Genomic DNA, 16,326 nt, shown 5'->3' with positions numbered 1-16,326 from the left:
CTCTCTCCCGTACATTAACTCCATTCCATAAACGCCATACACGCATTGCAACGCCTCTCCTCAGCCTATATATAAACTCAACCTCAAGTACTAGCATTCAAGCCGAGTCAGACACGCGCATCGCTCAAAATCACACATCTCGATACTTCGTCCGATTCACACACTGTCACACAGAAATAAACTCAATTTGTTTCTCTCACACCGCAACTCGATTTTCAATTCGCGGCTCTCGACTCGGCGGTGCCTCTTATCAGCGCCCCGTACGCTCCTATACGATATATCTCCGCAACACAGAGCGCGCGCTCGTGTTAAGCACAATGGGACGGTTAATCATTAACAAAGTAAGAGCGCTGCCGCCACCAAGAGAGAAACGCTGGAGATCGCGTTGGGAGATTAAATCCTTGTGAAACGTATATAAATACAAGCGGCTTTGTACGTGTGCGTCGTTACACCCATACACGCCTAAGCGTCGTATAAGAGATGGGCTCGCGTTGTGTACTGTAGCAGTTACTTCGCACCTTTCGCGCTCGCGCGGAGACAGAGTTTCGGTGTCCGGAGCCGCCGCCGGCTTTTGTCTTGCTCTGCCGAGCGTGTAAACGAGGAGCTCGGGTGGGACTATGCTCGGCTCCGGCGGTTTATTTTCTTTTCTCTCTCTCTCTCTCTCTCTCTCTCTCTCTCTCTAGAGCTCCCTCTCGCCTTAACGGCGGGATCACGAGCGTCGCGGGGGGTACAACGATCCTCTTTCTCTCTCGCGAGCGAGCTTGCGAAACGCTTTCTATAACGGAAGGCGACATGTATAGGGGAGTTATTTATAGCCCGGAGATAAATCGAGTAATTTATTTTTCTCAATTATCGCCTAGACCACATTCTCTCGGTAACGGCTGACTTCTCCGCGGGAAATATCCAGCGTCGATATTCCTGCACCCCGAGAGGAAAACAAAGGGTAGCATCAGCCGTCGAGAGGGAAAAAAAGCCTCTGGTACAGCATCCCCCTTAATCGCATTAACATTCTCGGGGTTGGCGTGTGTATACGCGCGCGGCACCGGAAGCCTCCGGCTAATGATCGTTAAAACGTGCCGACGCGAGGCGCTGGCACATTACCGGGATTCGAAAATATTCAGCTCCTTTTTATTCAGATAGCGCGCGCGACGCCTGGAGGCATTGTGCAGCGGCATGCATCTTTCTCCCCGCAGGAGCCGGGAGGATTCCATGTGAAATTCAGATTTCAGGGGCGATTGTGCGCGATGATACAATAGTGCTTTGCACCGGTGTTTCTTGTTATTCTTACCTTTTTTCATATATTGTATAGAATTTTTTACGCAGATATAAATAATGCATTATGTTTCGTAATTTTTGCGAAAATTTTGTCCGACTTTGTAAAAATATTGGTTTCTCTAACAAATTAATCTTTGTTTAACGTGAAACATCATTAAGACAGTATTTAAAAACCCCGACAAATCCGCCTTTTATTTCCGAAAACACGAAAAACCGTCGGCGTCGTGTCAAAGACCGGCAACCCCGGCTGGCGAAGAAGAAAAGAATAGTTTCCGCACGAGCGTGCATGAGAGCGCTGGCTCTAATCTGGCCCTCTTTGCAGCAGAAAATTTCTTTTCTCCTATTTTTCGAACTCTGCACAGGGAGCGAGCTTTTTTTTCCAGCGGCGGCGAGCGTAAAGTTGGAAATTTTGCGAGAGAAACTTTTCGACTGTGTACTGCCGCGTTGTTTCAACGATGATGAGCCGTCTGCGCCGTTGTTGCTGTTGTTGCGACGATTGCACTTTCGTGCTTTTAATTGAAGCACTGTTTTAGTTGAAAGTGTAAAATTCATTCTCGGAAATAAAAACTGCAAAGTATCGATATAAGAGCGCATTGTTGCAGCGCCGACGAAAGATACACACATAGGCTCGAAAATCGATTTCACATACTGCTGCGGCGCGCTCTAATAGAATAAGTTACGCTCTATACCCCGCGTTTATAACCGATACAGGCGCGTCGCGTGTCTGTTTGCCAAAGGTCTCGAAAGCTCCACAATGACTCCGGAATCCCGAACGAAACGCCGAGCGTGTAATTTTCGAGGACAAATATTTGTACAGCGTCTGATGCGTCTCTCTCCGCGAGTATACGGGCCCTTGTTCGCGGCCCATCGTGAAATTCCGCCTCCTTCCACTCGGAGCCCCGTATTATACGTGCGCCGGCTTTTTGTATGTGCGTCGGTGCCGAAAAAGTTACGCAGTCATTATTATTCCGTTGGATGCTGCTGCTGCCGCCGAGACTTATCGGGGCTGAATATCGCGTGGGTTATACGGCGCGCGGAGATGGAAATCTGTTTCGTTGCATTCCGGCTCTCTCGTGTGCGTAGACCGGGGGTTACTGTGCTGTTTGTTATTATGCGGCTATACGCGCGATGACAGATTTGCTGTGGGATTTTCGTCCTCTGTTGCGCTCCGTGTTATGTATTGTATATAGCAGCGTAAACAACCCTCGGTGTTTTCTCTGAATTTCATCACAGCGTTGAAATGCGTCAAGTTATCTTAATTATCTCCGACTGCTTCCAAGACACGAAATAACTCCCGGGCTCGCGTCGCTCTCATGTGAAATTCGGCAATTTGCTGGGCGTAGCAGAGCGCGCACATCCATACTCGAAACGACGACCCTTTCGCCGCTTGCACATGCAAGCGAAAGAGACAGCAGCAGCAGCAGCGGTTGCTCGCATAAGCAATAAGACGCGCGCAGCCCAGAGCATCGAGTGGAGAACAGCTCACGTCTGGCGATTTACGATCGCGAATCGGCCGTAAATCACTTCGCGATTCTCATAAAGTATACGCACGCGCGGCAGCCGCGCGCGTATAAGAAAGAAACACGCTCGCGCGCGGAGCGCATGGCTCTGCCCCGAGACCTCACGATTTCCGCTTGTCTCAGCCCTCGAGAGCTTTTTCTCTCCGCGTCAGCCGCTCGCGCGGAGAGTTTCGGCTGCGAAGAAGTTTTTGCGCCGCCGTCTGTTTTGAATTTTACGATGAGAAAAGTTTCCGCCCGCGTTTAATTACTCGCGGAGGGCTGATGCGTGCGTGATGAAGAGGTCCTTTCTCGCTATAAATCATCGGCATTGAAAAACAGATCACATTTTGGGCTATTGTGAATACCGTCCCGCGGGGATTTCCCAAAGCAGCGGTCTGTTCCACCCTTTTATTGCGGGTAATTTGCCGGAGCAATTTTACGGGACGCCATGCGACGACGCGCAGGTATATAAACGAGCGCGAGCATAGCTCGACCATACGTTAGCCTCATGCTGCGCGAGAGAGAGCGAGCACATGTGGCGGCGTGTGCGCGCGAAGACTCGGCCATTGTTAGGAGAAAAATTTTATAACCACCCTAAGCCGCCCTTCACGCTGTCTAGTTTTATAATGCCGGAGAGTGGGATGTGCATGTGGGCCTGACCTTCGGTCTGTTTGCGGATTTTTACACTGGCGTGTTGCTCTCTCCGTGGAGCTTGAGATTCTAACATAAACGAAATTTTTTACTGTCATCAAAGCACACCTTCCGCATTCTATCTCCGCGTGAACAGGATATAAAAGTCTCTCTCTCATTCACGAGATCTATTTCGCGTCGCGGCGCCGAACATACAGCACACGCGTCGCGGCGTCATTTGCGCTCCGAGAATTTTATACACACACGCAAGCGGGGCTAACGCTCCGCACTTCCGTAGGCCTCTCTAAATTTACGCAGCTTCTCGCGCGGCGCCGATCTATTTTCAATGCCTTATAATACACTATACAAGCGCGCGAAACGCAGCGCAGGGGCGATTCGACGAATGCCGCGCGGCGTGTATTTTTGTACACACGGACAAAAGTCGCACCGCGCGAGAAGTTTTAATTAGCCGGTGTTTTAAGGGAGGAATTTCAGCCGCGAGAGCTCGGTGCGATGATGGACGGCTATTCTCGGCTGGCTCTGTAATGTTGCCGTTTGTTTTGCCACACGACCGCGCGCGTGTACGTTATGTAAGTTGTAAAAAGAGGCTAAGAATATATTGCGCTAGCTCTTATACGCTTTGATGCTAATGGAGTCGTGTTTACGCCGCTGAAAAACGCGCGTGTGTATGCGGGAGAGTCGAAAAAGAAATAAATCGTCGAGTCGACTGTGACACAATGCAACGGGGACCTTGAAAAATGTCGCGAGCGATGACGTTTTGATCAGCAGCGGAAGTCGCGACAATGCGCCTCCGTCGGGGGGAGAGAAGAATTATGTGCCAGACAATCCCTGATTCCGGGGGATGATGCGCGAGCCGGCTGATGGAGTTATTATATATATGCCACCGAAAAGGATATTCGAAAAGCCGAGTCGTAATAATGATAATACGGCTTTGAGCCGCTGCTGCTGTGTACAGTAGTGAGATGCGGATATTAGCCGTCTCGCCGACTTTCCCCCCTCGGCTTTCTCGTTATTTCCCCGTCTCTGAGCGCACTTCTCTCTCTCTCTCTCTCTCTCTCTCTCTCTCTCTCTCTCTCTCTCCCTCGCTCTTTGCCCTTTTCTTCAGGAGGGACTCGTCGCTTGCCAGAACGTTGCTCTTTCGAAGCTTCGCGTCTACGTCGCACGAAATACCGGCTTTTCAAAATACTTCTGCGAGGAACTTCCATGCGAGTATTATGATGCCGAGCTTGAATGAATAACTCCAATACAATAGCCATAATTAGTCGGGAGAATAACGCGGATAGAGACGTAAACAATGCAGAAAGGATTCTTTGTTTTTCTTTAGCTCCGCGCCGTCGGGGTATGAAAATATGCGCGCCGAGCTTTGTCAGTACGCGGCGCAAAGAGACGAGGCAGACACGGCGCGCGGCTAATTCTGCGCTTGCAAGCGCACGAATCGCTCGAATCTTTTGGGCTCGCGCGCGAGGAATCTCCTCGCGTCCTTTTGTCGAAGTTTCTTTTGCGAACCGTTGTGCAGTGTATACCTACGGCAGTAATTAGACGGTGAAATGCTTGTTTCGCGAGTGTTGTTTCAGCACCCCTCGACAAAAAATATTTTGCAGGGAACTGACAAACAAAATTTTTTCGAGCTTATCACTTTGTATAAAAGCAACAAATAATACATGAATGAATAAATAAGTTTCCAGTAAGTGTATTTTGGCTCTCTGACAACATCACAGCCGAATAAATTTTTCCCCATATAAATTATCATATAAAAATAATAATACGACTGAGATAAATGCCGGCGTGTACACAGTCCGAGATTTCTAATTTCGCGATAGGCCGCAAAGCCCAGTTACCGCTCGCTCTCCGCATGGCTAATGCATTAACACCATCAATTAACGCAGCCGCGCGATTTATATCCGCGCGAGCGCTCCGCCGAGCCAATTACTCAATGGAGCAGCGACACGACGTTCTGCTGCCGCTGCGGGAGATAATCGCGCGAGCAAGAGGCATTTGCACACCGGCGCGCCGCGCATAATATAATATAACGATTCGCACAAGCCGTATACGCTTGTGTCTATGCATCTTTTTTTACGTGCGGAAAATAATCAGCTGCGCAAGAGCGCGTTAAGCCGATCGTCGAATGAATGACTGACTTTCACTGCTATTATGCGAGGGAGATAGGACTGTCGAGGCCTTGGGTCTTGGATTGTTTGTTGTTATTTTTGCGGCGTATTTATGGGAAAATGTGTATATGAGGCTTTTTTGCGCTCTTTGTTCGGTCGGTTTCTCATGAATTGATAAAAACTAGAGCAACTTATAATCGTGGTTTTTGCCGTTCGTAATTGAAAAATCGGTTAAATGATCACCGATCGTCGGTTAACGTTTCGAAAATTCTTCCTCTGCAGCTCGATACCGGCGATCCAAGGATGCGCTTGATTAATCCAGGCACACGCGGCCGATCTTCTACGCGTCTCTTTACCATCTCCCCCTTTTCTTTCGCATCCTCCGCTTCTTCTTCTTCTCCTCTTTCTCCTAAAATCAAGTGCGTCGCGCGAACTGCGATGTGGGCCAAACACACCAGCCACATGTCGCGCTTCGTATCTATATATACGTGTACGCCATATACTCGGGCTGAACTTATAAAGTGAGTAATAGCTCCTCATTATCAATGGCGGCCACTTTTGCCAAAGTGCCTCGCCTCTCTCTGCCGCCTGGGAATTTCGGAGCAGATTCGTCGGTCGTAATAATAATCATGGTAATCATAAGGGAGAGTTGTTTTTGCTATACGAACACGCGATTGAATTGGAGACTCCCGCGCGATTGAGCCGTCGTGAGAAAGACTTTTGCGAGTGACGAGCTGACGAGCGGTTCCTTTCATGGCAGCTCTCGAAGATGGATTATATCGTCGGCGTTTAAAAATAGACGTCAGACCAACGGCGGAATAATATATTAGCTGTAAACTTTGCTTTCGGAAAGAGAGAGAGAGAGAGAGAGAGAGAGAGAGAGAGAGAGAGAGAGAGAGAGAGAGAGAGAGAGAGAGAGAGAGAGAGAGATCTATGAGCAATATTTATCACGTGCGTTTGTTTAAGGACGCCCACGCGCGAGCGCGTAAATCAAAAGCGAGCTTTGAAGTCGCGACGATCATTGCTTGCGAATAATCCAAACAATGAACGAAGAACAAAAGAGAGTCGAACATTACGGCCACGCCTCCGTCAACTTCGAACTCGATATGAAGAAAGCTTGTATTTTTAACTCTCGAATCGAGTCGATCTCATCGTCGAGAATTAACCCAGCCTTCGCGGTTGGTATATATAAACATCAGTCGTTTATCGCCTACGCGAATTCGATTCGATCATCTATGACTCTCTCAAAACGTTGATCGTTCGCCGGAGTTAATTGCTCGCGTGTACTCCGACGCTAAATTCGAATTCCACAGAATTACGGCCAATTAAATCCTCGATATCGCGTTGTTTTTTTTCCAAGGATAGCGCTGCGCGCGAAAAAAATATGTTTACCAGCGCGGAGTATAACGATTATTACAGGCGGCAAAAGCGAGCGGGTGAAAAACGCTTTCACGAAAGTTTGAAATTTTCTGAAACAGTTTTAATGGCCGGACTTTTCCGTATAAAACGAAAGCCGTAAATCAAGGCGCGCGTATCGGATATCCGTTAAACGAGGCGTTATCGGCGGGCTTTTGAAATCGCGCACTTAAAAAGGATGACTCCATATTATCACCGTTTGAATATATTCTTCAGTTCGATTCACCGCGTGTATTCTCTGTAGAGTCCAAAAGCGAAGCTCTAAGTGACTCTAGCGATTTTCGGGACAATTTAAAAGTCGTAAAAAAAGTCGGAGAATACGGCCCGAGTATACTTACCAGAAATGAAAGGGTATGGGAGTTAAAAATTTTCGGGTGTATAGCAGCGGGAGATAACAGTTTCTTTCTCCCTGGAGAGAAAGCTACAGGAAAAAAAGCGTCGGTATACGACTCTCGGGGCGTGAGCTGCGCGTAACGAGGAGAAAAGTCGTAAAACCGAGAGTTCGGTGCACGCGTGTGAAAAGCCCATAAAGTTCTCGCTTTTAACGGAATCTACATATCAATTAAAGCGACCTTCCGGACAAAGGAAAGTCGAGCGATTCGTACACGCATACAGTCGCGTCAAAGTTCGCATTATCTGATCGGTTCGGCTAAACACCTACGTCACCCCTTAACTGATCCTCACCTTTCAACCTCTCCTCGCCGAGCGGTAGCGCGCATTAACCTCTAACGACGCGGCTTGCCCTCTATGGAGATTTTTTCCGGGCAGAGGAAAGTAGGCGGAGAAAGAGAGACAATAGAGAGCGTCGTTGAAAAATATTTTCAACGTTGATGCTCGTAGAGTACGGCGCCTTACCGACGCAGGATTACGATAGAGAGGCTGCAGCGAGTTCTATTTATGGCGAAAAAAGAACGCGAGCCGGCAATTCAGTTTGTTCAAGCGCTCGTAGTGGCGGAATTGAATTATCGCACGAGAGCTGGCGAAGAGAGTGGGAAGGTTAAAGAGCTTCGCGAACTCGGTTTTATTTCGGTGTTGCGTCAACCTCGGCTCTCTGCGTTTGTGTATCGAGTGTACTTTCTCTCCCGTGGGATACTGAAAAGGAAATCGATTTTTCGATGGCTCTTGTATACACACGCTGCACTGCTGCAGCAACAAAGGAAAAAAGTCGAAATTCCAGGCTAGATAAAAGCTACGCAAATATAATCCGAGCTGTCGCGCGAGCGGAAATGGAATTTCCAGGCTTCTCTCGTCGCGTAGGCGTCGAGATCGAGCTTCCGCGTGCGCGTATACAAAAAGGAGCAGCAACAGCAGCGGCAGGGCAGTTAATTGCATGCAAAGCGGCCAAGCCGTTCGTTTATGTTATTTCAGTCAGCCAAGAGAGTGAGAGAGAGAGATTCCGAGGCTGTTATTGCTTCGCGGTGGCGAGGCTTTTGTCCGGTCGTACAGCTTTTCTCTTGTAGCTAATTTTCTTGCTCAACTTGTGCTTTGAATATCGACAATGGGTTAATTAGTGGAAAGCGCGCGAGAGCTGTTTTGACCTTTGCGTTTGTTTGCAGCAGCTGCGCGCGGCTTGTGTGTTTTCGTTTATTGGACTTTTGACGCGGTTCCTTTGAGTTGCGCATTTAAGTAGCTAATTTGAATGATTTTCGGCTAATTAGGCAGTTAAGATACAAGCTCGTTATGGCCGGCATTAAAGACACTTTTTTCAGCGCATTCGCGCGCGCCCATGCGGTTGCCAAAGTAGCCTGTCCGTAATAATACCCCTTAATAATCCATTAAAATCCGCTCATTTGGAGCGTATGCAAATTTTCCCGGGCGCATATAACCCGACGATATAGTCCGCGCATATAGTCCCTTCGTATATTTAAGAATGTGTATTTATCGTCAGAGAAATGCCAGCAAAGGTAACTATCCTCCCATCCTCTCGCAAATGATTTACATCCCAATTTATTCGTTTTTCCTCGCGTGTATGCCCCCCCGTACGTGTATGTGTGTGTCGCGGAGGACGAAAAAGAGCCAAGCGCGTGCATGTAAATCCCCTGCGCAAATCGACGTATACTGATGAATGAGCGAGCAGAGCGGAGCATTAATTATTTATATATGACGATAAACGCATGATAAATCTGGGCGAGTGCATTGGCGCCAGGAGAGATTTCAGCTGAGGCTGCAGGACCGGGAAAATTGACTCGTACAGCTTGTGATGTATCGTTCCGCTAATAGCGAGAGAGGATGATATGTAAGAGGCTCGGAAATCAGCTGATTATTTCGTTAGAAACTTATTTTTCTTCTTCTTCTCGTCTCTAATCTACTAATCCGGTAGGTACAAGATAGCGTGTATGTGCCGCCGTAAAAAATATTTCGTCGTCGTTTCTAAAAAAAAAAGAAGACGAGATGAAACGACACGTTTTATTATCTCGCGCTTACGCCGGTAGCATACGCATTAAAATGTGTCCTACATGTACACGCAGTCGTCGCGGAAAACAAAACTTCTCGCATTTCGCAACGTGATGAAAAAAAAGAACTCGTCACATTTTCAAGCACGGCTGAAAAATTTTTCCGAAGTTTCCATGGCGCGCTATAGAGTTATATTCGCAGCCAACTATACACACGGCTTATAAGACATACACTCGACGCTGTACAGCATAGATGTGCCGGCGCGATAACGGAATACGCAAACTTTTGCGTAATAGCATGTCTCTGTGTGCGCGAGAGAGAGCGTGCGCACGCCGGCGCGCATTATTTTCCCGGCTTATGTGTATGCGCTCGCGCGCGCGAATGAAGCCGTCATTATATACGCCGATAAGAAAACTCGCGCGGCGACGAAAAATGTAAATATTGGAGTCGTGCATGAAATCCAACGCAGACTATGCGTGTGTGTGTGTGTTGTTCGGATAAGGCATCGAAATAAGGCGAGTTAAGTTTCTTTGAAGCTCTCGGCTGCCTGCGCGAGAGAAATCCAGGTTATGCGAGATTATACGTCAGGCGCGCGAGTATTAAAAGTTCTATGTAAATTTTTCGGTCGCTCATATTCGGAGAATCGCGGACGTCTTATCGGAATAAAATGCTCGTCAATAATCGAGAGCAACAGTTGCGCATCGCAGCTTCGTTCGGTCGGCGTTGCCGCGACCTTGCGCGCTAGCATACCTATTTCCGTCCGGCCCTATAGCTGCTTTTTTTCCCAAAAACTGCGGGTACATGTAACGCGTCGGCGTAAATAGAACGAGGCCGCTGGCTGCAGAGCGTGTAATTGGGATCCTCCTAATCTACTCGCTATATTGAGCATTTCGCCATGGCTAGCGTGGATCAGTCCGCCGCTCAATGGGCCGGCGTAAACAGACGTCGTCGGACCGGAAGAGTTGATGCGGGAACAGCTGCGGCGAGCCATAATGTTGTCTTTCAATCGGGAACTCGGAAAACGCGTGCGTGTGGTGAGTTTTACGACCCGTCGATAATAGCGTAGCGAAACTTATACAAAGCGTCGAGTTATATGCTCGAATTTAAGGATGATATCACCGCCGCGAAAGAGAAAAAGTTCTTTACGTAGCGCTTTATCAATGTTTCCATTCAGCCGCGACGCGGAATCATCAGCGAAAATAGCCCATTGGAGACACTTAAGATGTGTCGCAACTGTCAATATTCATTCGCGCGAAACACGCCCTGCATCAGCATAACAACGTATTCTTATCTGCGCCGCCAATCACTATCAAAGCACGACCGCGTGTATGACGCATCAGCTCCCACCCCTGCATAAACACACGCTCGTCTTGGCTGTTTCGCGAATTCAACGCACCAAAACAAAAGTCAGCAGTAGTGGACCATTTATAAATTAAACCCCGATGCGGTAGCCGAGTCCCATCACGCTTCATTAAAAATTTATGAAGACACTCCGCGGGAGGGTCTCTCGGTCCCGAATTAATAAATCAGCCGCCGCGTGTGCGCTTTATACACGCGAGACTCTCAGGCTCACCCGTATGCGTTCACGCGGCGGGTCCTCGCCGGCGCCGTAAACTTTTCGGAGGACCGCGCGCCCGCGCGTCCCGTATTCGAGATTCCGTATCTCCGGCGTCTTTATGGACATTCCCGAGGAAAGTCCGCCGCGTCCTATACTCCCCCTTTCGATTTTTGTCTTCCTCTTGCGCGCTGCTGGTGTAATAAATGTCTTTTTCTACATCTGCTCGAGTGTCGCGCGCGACCGATGAGATCACGGGCGGCTTCGGTTGATGCTGTACTGACGACTGTTCTCGTTTCGTTAGTCATGGCTTCGTCGCGCTTGTGGCTAATTATCGGGGGAATTTCGGTGATCCTAATGCGAAACACTCACGGGAATTCTCTTTGTCCCTCTGAAAGGTTTATTTTGCAAACAACCAACTTTAACGGCTTCGAGTGCTCGTAAAATCCCCGACAAGTACTGCAGCGTTTATAATACGTGCAAAGTATCGATAAAAAATTCAATCCGCAGCCGATGTAAGTCAGTTCGTAAAAGACCCATCAGCGGTTGTAACAGGAGACAGCTTGCAGCTCGGGCGAAACAAGAGCTCGCGCTTATTGAGGAAAAATAGAAGACTGAAAATTCGCATCGGGGAGCAACGTTCGCAACGTAATACGCGCTAACAGGCTATCCCTGTATGCACAGTTACGCAAGTGGAACACACTTCGCGCGTCGCGAGTCCCATTATTTTTCGAGTGGAACTCGTTGACAAAAATTAATTCAGGCACGCGAGAGACAATTGTTTTGCAACGACTCACAAGTAGGCAGCTCGGCTGAGATTTTGACGAATGTGTAACCGAGCATAAACGAATGAGATCATTTTTTAAGGCACACGAGAGTCGCGGAATCTCGATTTCCCGAAATTCTCCGCGGGGATTTACGAGCCAGGCTTCCAAGTATCGTACCACCGAATTACTCTACATTCTTTACACGAGCGGCAAATAAGCCAAACTCCATCCTTTACCACTATCTATTCGCGTCGCGCGCGCGGCTAGAATTAATCGCTCGGCGGCGCACGTGTGACAACAGGTCCCCTGTAAGCCTCGATAAAAGATCGACCGCAGCCGCCGGGGTAATAAAAATTAACGGCGTCGATTATTATTAAAGCGCCGACGACGGAAAAGCCCTTCTGGCTCGGATCTCCTTGGGTTTATTGTTCTTGGAAAAGGCGCTCGATGCTGGCGTGAGATATATGCGTTACATACACGTAGGCATAGCTATGGCCTCCGTTGTGTACAGAGAGATTTTTGTATTAAACTGGGATAAAGTTGTTTTTTATTTAACGTTCGCAGCGATACGAGAGTAGGCTTGTTTGCACTGGTTAATTGGGGGTTCGATAAGAGGAATCTGATTTAACATTGCGCGTGGCTTTTTTACGCAAGCAGCTCTCGCTCGTTCGTTTTCAATTTAGATCTACCAATCGCTCCGCTTCTGAAAGCCATTGTAATTATATCCATAACAACGGCGGCCGATATTATTATTAGATTATGCTCGAGCCTGGGAATTGGCTAAGAAATGACTTTTACGATCGGATGAATCGTCGCGTACACACGGGGCCCTTTTTACAACCTCTCAAGAGCTGCCTCCGGCAGTCCAAACAAACAAACTGACGCACGACACAAAGACCCTTCAATCGCCGGCCAAAAATTAGTCACGTCGTCGGCTCGATAAATAAACGCCTCGAGTGTCATCGTACTTTTCATTCGAGTGTACTGGAATAACATTGCGCATATTATAATAAGACTCACCTTGACGAGTAGATGAATCGGTTGGCTGACGCTCAGCGGCTTGCGACTACCCGATCGGCTGGTCTTGCCGCCTCCGCCGCCCAGGCACTTAATCCACGGCATGTTACAGACTCTTTTTTTCTTTCTTCGGTATGTTAACTTTTCCCCGTTGCCGATGTATTAGGTTTATTACTTAGGCCTCGGATATTTTCATGCTCCTACGCGCTTCCTCGATTTTAATTTCGATGTAAATATTAATCTCACTCTTCGACAGCAGTGCAGTTACGAGCTCGAAGCCAGGGCTGATTGAATTGTCCCGCGTGGTTATGAATGCTCATGGCGCTTCTACATCCTCTCCGCGCATCTAATAGCTTCGATGTAGACTCAACTGCGGACTTGATTTCGCGAAGAGTCTGCGGCCGCTTTGCCCGCGGGCCGCTTGAGCTCGGACGGTTGGCATGATCTCTCCGGCTTCGCGATTGAGCGCGTCCGTTGATTAATTCGTTCCTCAGCGATCGACCGTATCTTATCGAACGACTTGAAAAACTGGATACAAAGGTAAAATAAAGATCGTCACTGCACTCGAAAACGTCCAATCAAAAATCACTAGTCCACAGTCAATTTACTCGATCGCGACCCCACGATCAGTTCTCTTCGGAATGACATCAGCCTCCGTTCGATCGAACAATCGCACCGCTCGGCGCCTCTTCTCCGACTGCAGCGATCTGTGCGTGTACCACTAGATTTTTCTCGCGAGTAACGCGCGCCGGCTTGCGCATGCTCCGAGGGGACTATATGCACACTATTATCAATTCATTATAATAATCGCGCGCGGCTGGCCGATTTGAATTTTCCGCACTGACAGGGGCGTTATGCAAGACTTATGGAAGAAGATCGGCTGAGTTTCCTCTTTCGCTCGTTATCGCATGCATTACACGAGCTTTTATTACTCCGATCATGAACATGAGCGAATGCGCAATTCCTATTTTAAGCGTCTGTACTCGTATGCGTCTGCGTGATTTACGTATCGCAAAAATCGAACGGGAAGCGCGTTCGAGTTTGAATATCTCTGCCTGTTACAACGATGCAGGAGCGCGCGCGACCAGCTCGTCCCGCGGTCTAGCGTCGACTGACAGCAAAATACCGGCCGGGAAGCGGCTGCGGCTCGAGCCGTTCTCTCCCTCTCTTTCAGCTCTCTTGCTCCTGTGGAGAAGAGACTCTCCGGACGGAGGAAACGTGCGCCGCCTGCTTCGGCTGCGTGTATTCGTTTAAAGGGACGCCGTCTGCTGCTGTCTGCTTGTGTTTGTGATTTTTTGGTGCAGGGTGTATGTTGGGGAGACGAAATGCGCAATCTCGAGTGTGTATGCACTGATGCAGACTGTGGAGTGATGTGCGCTCGACTGCGAAAAGTTGAGAGGATCGACTTTTTTGCCAAGTGGAATTTTCGGCGACTCGATATTGCTTATTCAAATTATGAGATGCTGGTTGTAAGGTGAATAAAGAAAGCTACTGAGATAGGAACGCAAAATGATTTTCCGATTGGTTATTGAAATATTTTAAAATTCAAAATCATTGGGAAAAACGCTGAATCAAAGAAATGTTTACAATGTTAATTAATATTTGTCAGTATTTTCAGATACAAAGGTTTGAAATTTCTTGTGCTTATATTATTGTATACAATTTTATAAAAAACTAGGTATGCATTCATCGGTGCTCTAAGAGGTTCGTGATTATTATTATGAACAAACATATTTTCATATTTACTCTTAATTTTTAATATTTTTAAACTCAAAAAGCTAGTAAATAAAAATTATATAAGAATTCGCTACTTTTGGGAAATTTAAAATGTCTGGTCTACTTTTCACATTTTACTTTGCCAGTTTTTACCTTTACAATCATTTCAAATGGGCGCTTTTCTACCAGGGTATTCTACCATGCCTCTAAATAAAATATTAGAATCTTTCCAGTAGCAATTATCAATTAATTTATCATACTTTGAATTGAATCACCATGGAAACCTATTTATACAAGATTAATGTAAATGTATAATTTTCAATCATTCTGTTTTCAGTACACTCCCAGCACGAACATTCCTAATAGACGCACGCAGCTTTTGACGCCATCTCTTTTCTCGCGCTGCCCTTCGCGCGACGCTACGCTGTTACATGGAGGCGAAATCCTTTGAAGATTTTGCGAGTGACTGAGTAGCGGCTATTTGCAAAAACTTTCTCAAAGCGCCGACGAGTCAGCAGCCTCTCGCACGTGCCGTCGAATTGAATTAAGTCGCTATACAGCGGAAGAGATGGCGGAGTCGAAATTTTCTCTGATTTCTAACAACTTTTTATTTCGGTCGGGCCGTTTTACATAAAAGCAAACTTTTCGAGAAAAGTAATCGAATAAACGGATACTAAAAACACGTATACAAGATGTCGGATTCCGAGCAAGCGATAAAGTACCTGTTAATTTTAATAAAGCCGCTATATTATTAAACCTTAAAGTTGTAATGGCCGTAAAGGATTCTCCTTATTTCTCTCCTCTGATATCGTTCACTGTTTAGGTTTGCATAGCATTTTGAACATACAAACTAATATATTTAAGAAAAGCTTGACGACTTCTTCTGTCTGATTATACACATACCACAACACTCGTTAGCGCATCTAAAATTTTCTTTCATAGATTTTTAGAGAGAGTAAACTCGTTTATATGTTTAATATGCAGTCACTTTCATTTAATAATTATAAACTCGAAATCGGTATTTAGCATGCCGCCGCGTTGTGGCAGCTAATCATTACCTCTTTATCAAACTAGCAGTTATATGGATAAAACCATGATGACTATACGCACGAGATCAGAATTAACAACCTCTATTTTTAATAAAAGTAATACTAAAAACCCAGAATCTCATCTTTGCGCGGCAAAACGACTACACGTCGCAATTAAATTCTACAATCACCCTATACGAGCCGTCGCGTCTTACCGTTACGTTCGGCATCAAACACGTCGCGTATGGACGTTTCCAATTCCGCGTCGTATGAGTAACAGAACAAAAAAGTTTAAAAAGTTATGCCGCGATGAAATCCTCAGCTTTTTGCTTTTCACAAATATACGTAGCAGTGCAAGTGTGTGTGCATGTGTATTTGAGGGAACTACGCGGGCAGGAATGATATCGAGTCGTATCGCGCCGTCTGCGATGAGTGCAGCCGAGAGTCGTCGCGAAAGATCGACCACACGAGCAAGCTGTATGCAGAATGTTTAAAGTCAAGTGTTTTGCTATAAGATCTGCTTTGAAGATTTTTTAAAAATATTTATGTGAAGATGTGGAAAACTTTATTTAAATTAAGAATTACGTTTAGAATTCATTTGTGCAATTTTATTATTTATTCAATATAAGATTCCTCGTGTTTGATGTTCTATTTTAAAATTAAAATACTTAGTACATCAACAGTCAATCAATTTTCTTTCGGTACTAGGAAATCTAAGTGCGCTTCACGCATTCCTTACCATGTCATTAATTATGGTTATGTAATGAAATTCACGTTCCTTAATTCTTATACCAGGCGACCAATCAATTAAATGCTTCATAACAAAGTCGATCACTTTTCTAAGAGAAGATACTGTCTTTATATTACTTATACTCAGCAAAATATAAAAATGTAATTTTA

At 46.6% G+C, this 16,326-nt stretch overlaps 1 protein-coding gene across 11 annotated transcripts in view; it reads right to left on the bottom strand.

The window, feature by feature from the left end:
• The window catches only part of LOC100118639 (tensin-1), a 149,511-nt gene that overhangs the window by 118,926 nt on the left and 14,259 nt on the right, over positions 1-16,326 (bottom strand). For 10 of the 11 annotated variants that reach the window (XM_031932730.2, XM_032600291.1, XM_016986247.3 and 7 more), the window contains exon 1: positions 12,686-13,795. The exons of the other annotated variant lie outside the window; for it this stretch is intronic. In XM_031932730.2, coding sequence (XP_031788590.1) covers positions 12,686-12,787 — 102 coding nt within the window. In that variant the 5' untranslated portion in view covers positions 12,788-13,795. Of the gene's footprint in view, positions 1-12,685; positions 13,796-16,326 lie in introns of those variants that run through there. 11 annotated transcript variants of the gene reach the window in all.

The sequence above is a fragment of the Nasonia vitripennis genome, chromosome 5 (assembly GCF_009193385.2).
Source record: "Nasonia vitripennis strain AsymCx chromosome 5, Nvit_psr_1.1, whole genome shotgun sequence".
Taxonomy (NCBI): domain Eukaryota; kingdom Metazoa; phylum Arthropoda; class Insecta; order Hymenoptera; family Pteromalidae; genus Nasonia; species Nasonia vitripennis.
Note: the sequence above shows the minus strand (reverse complement) of the source record. Positions and strands in the feature narration are given on the sequence as shown.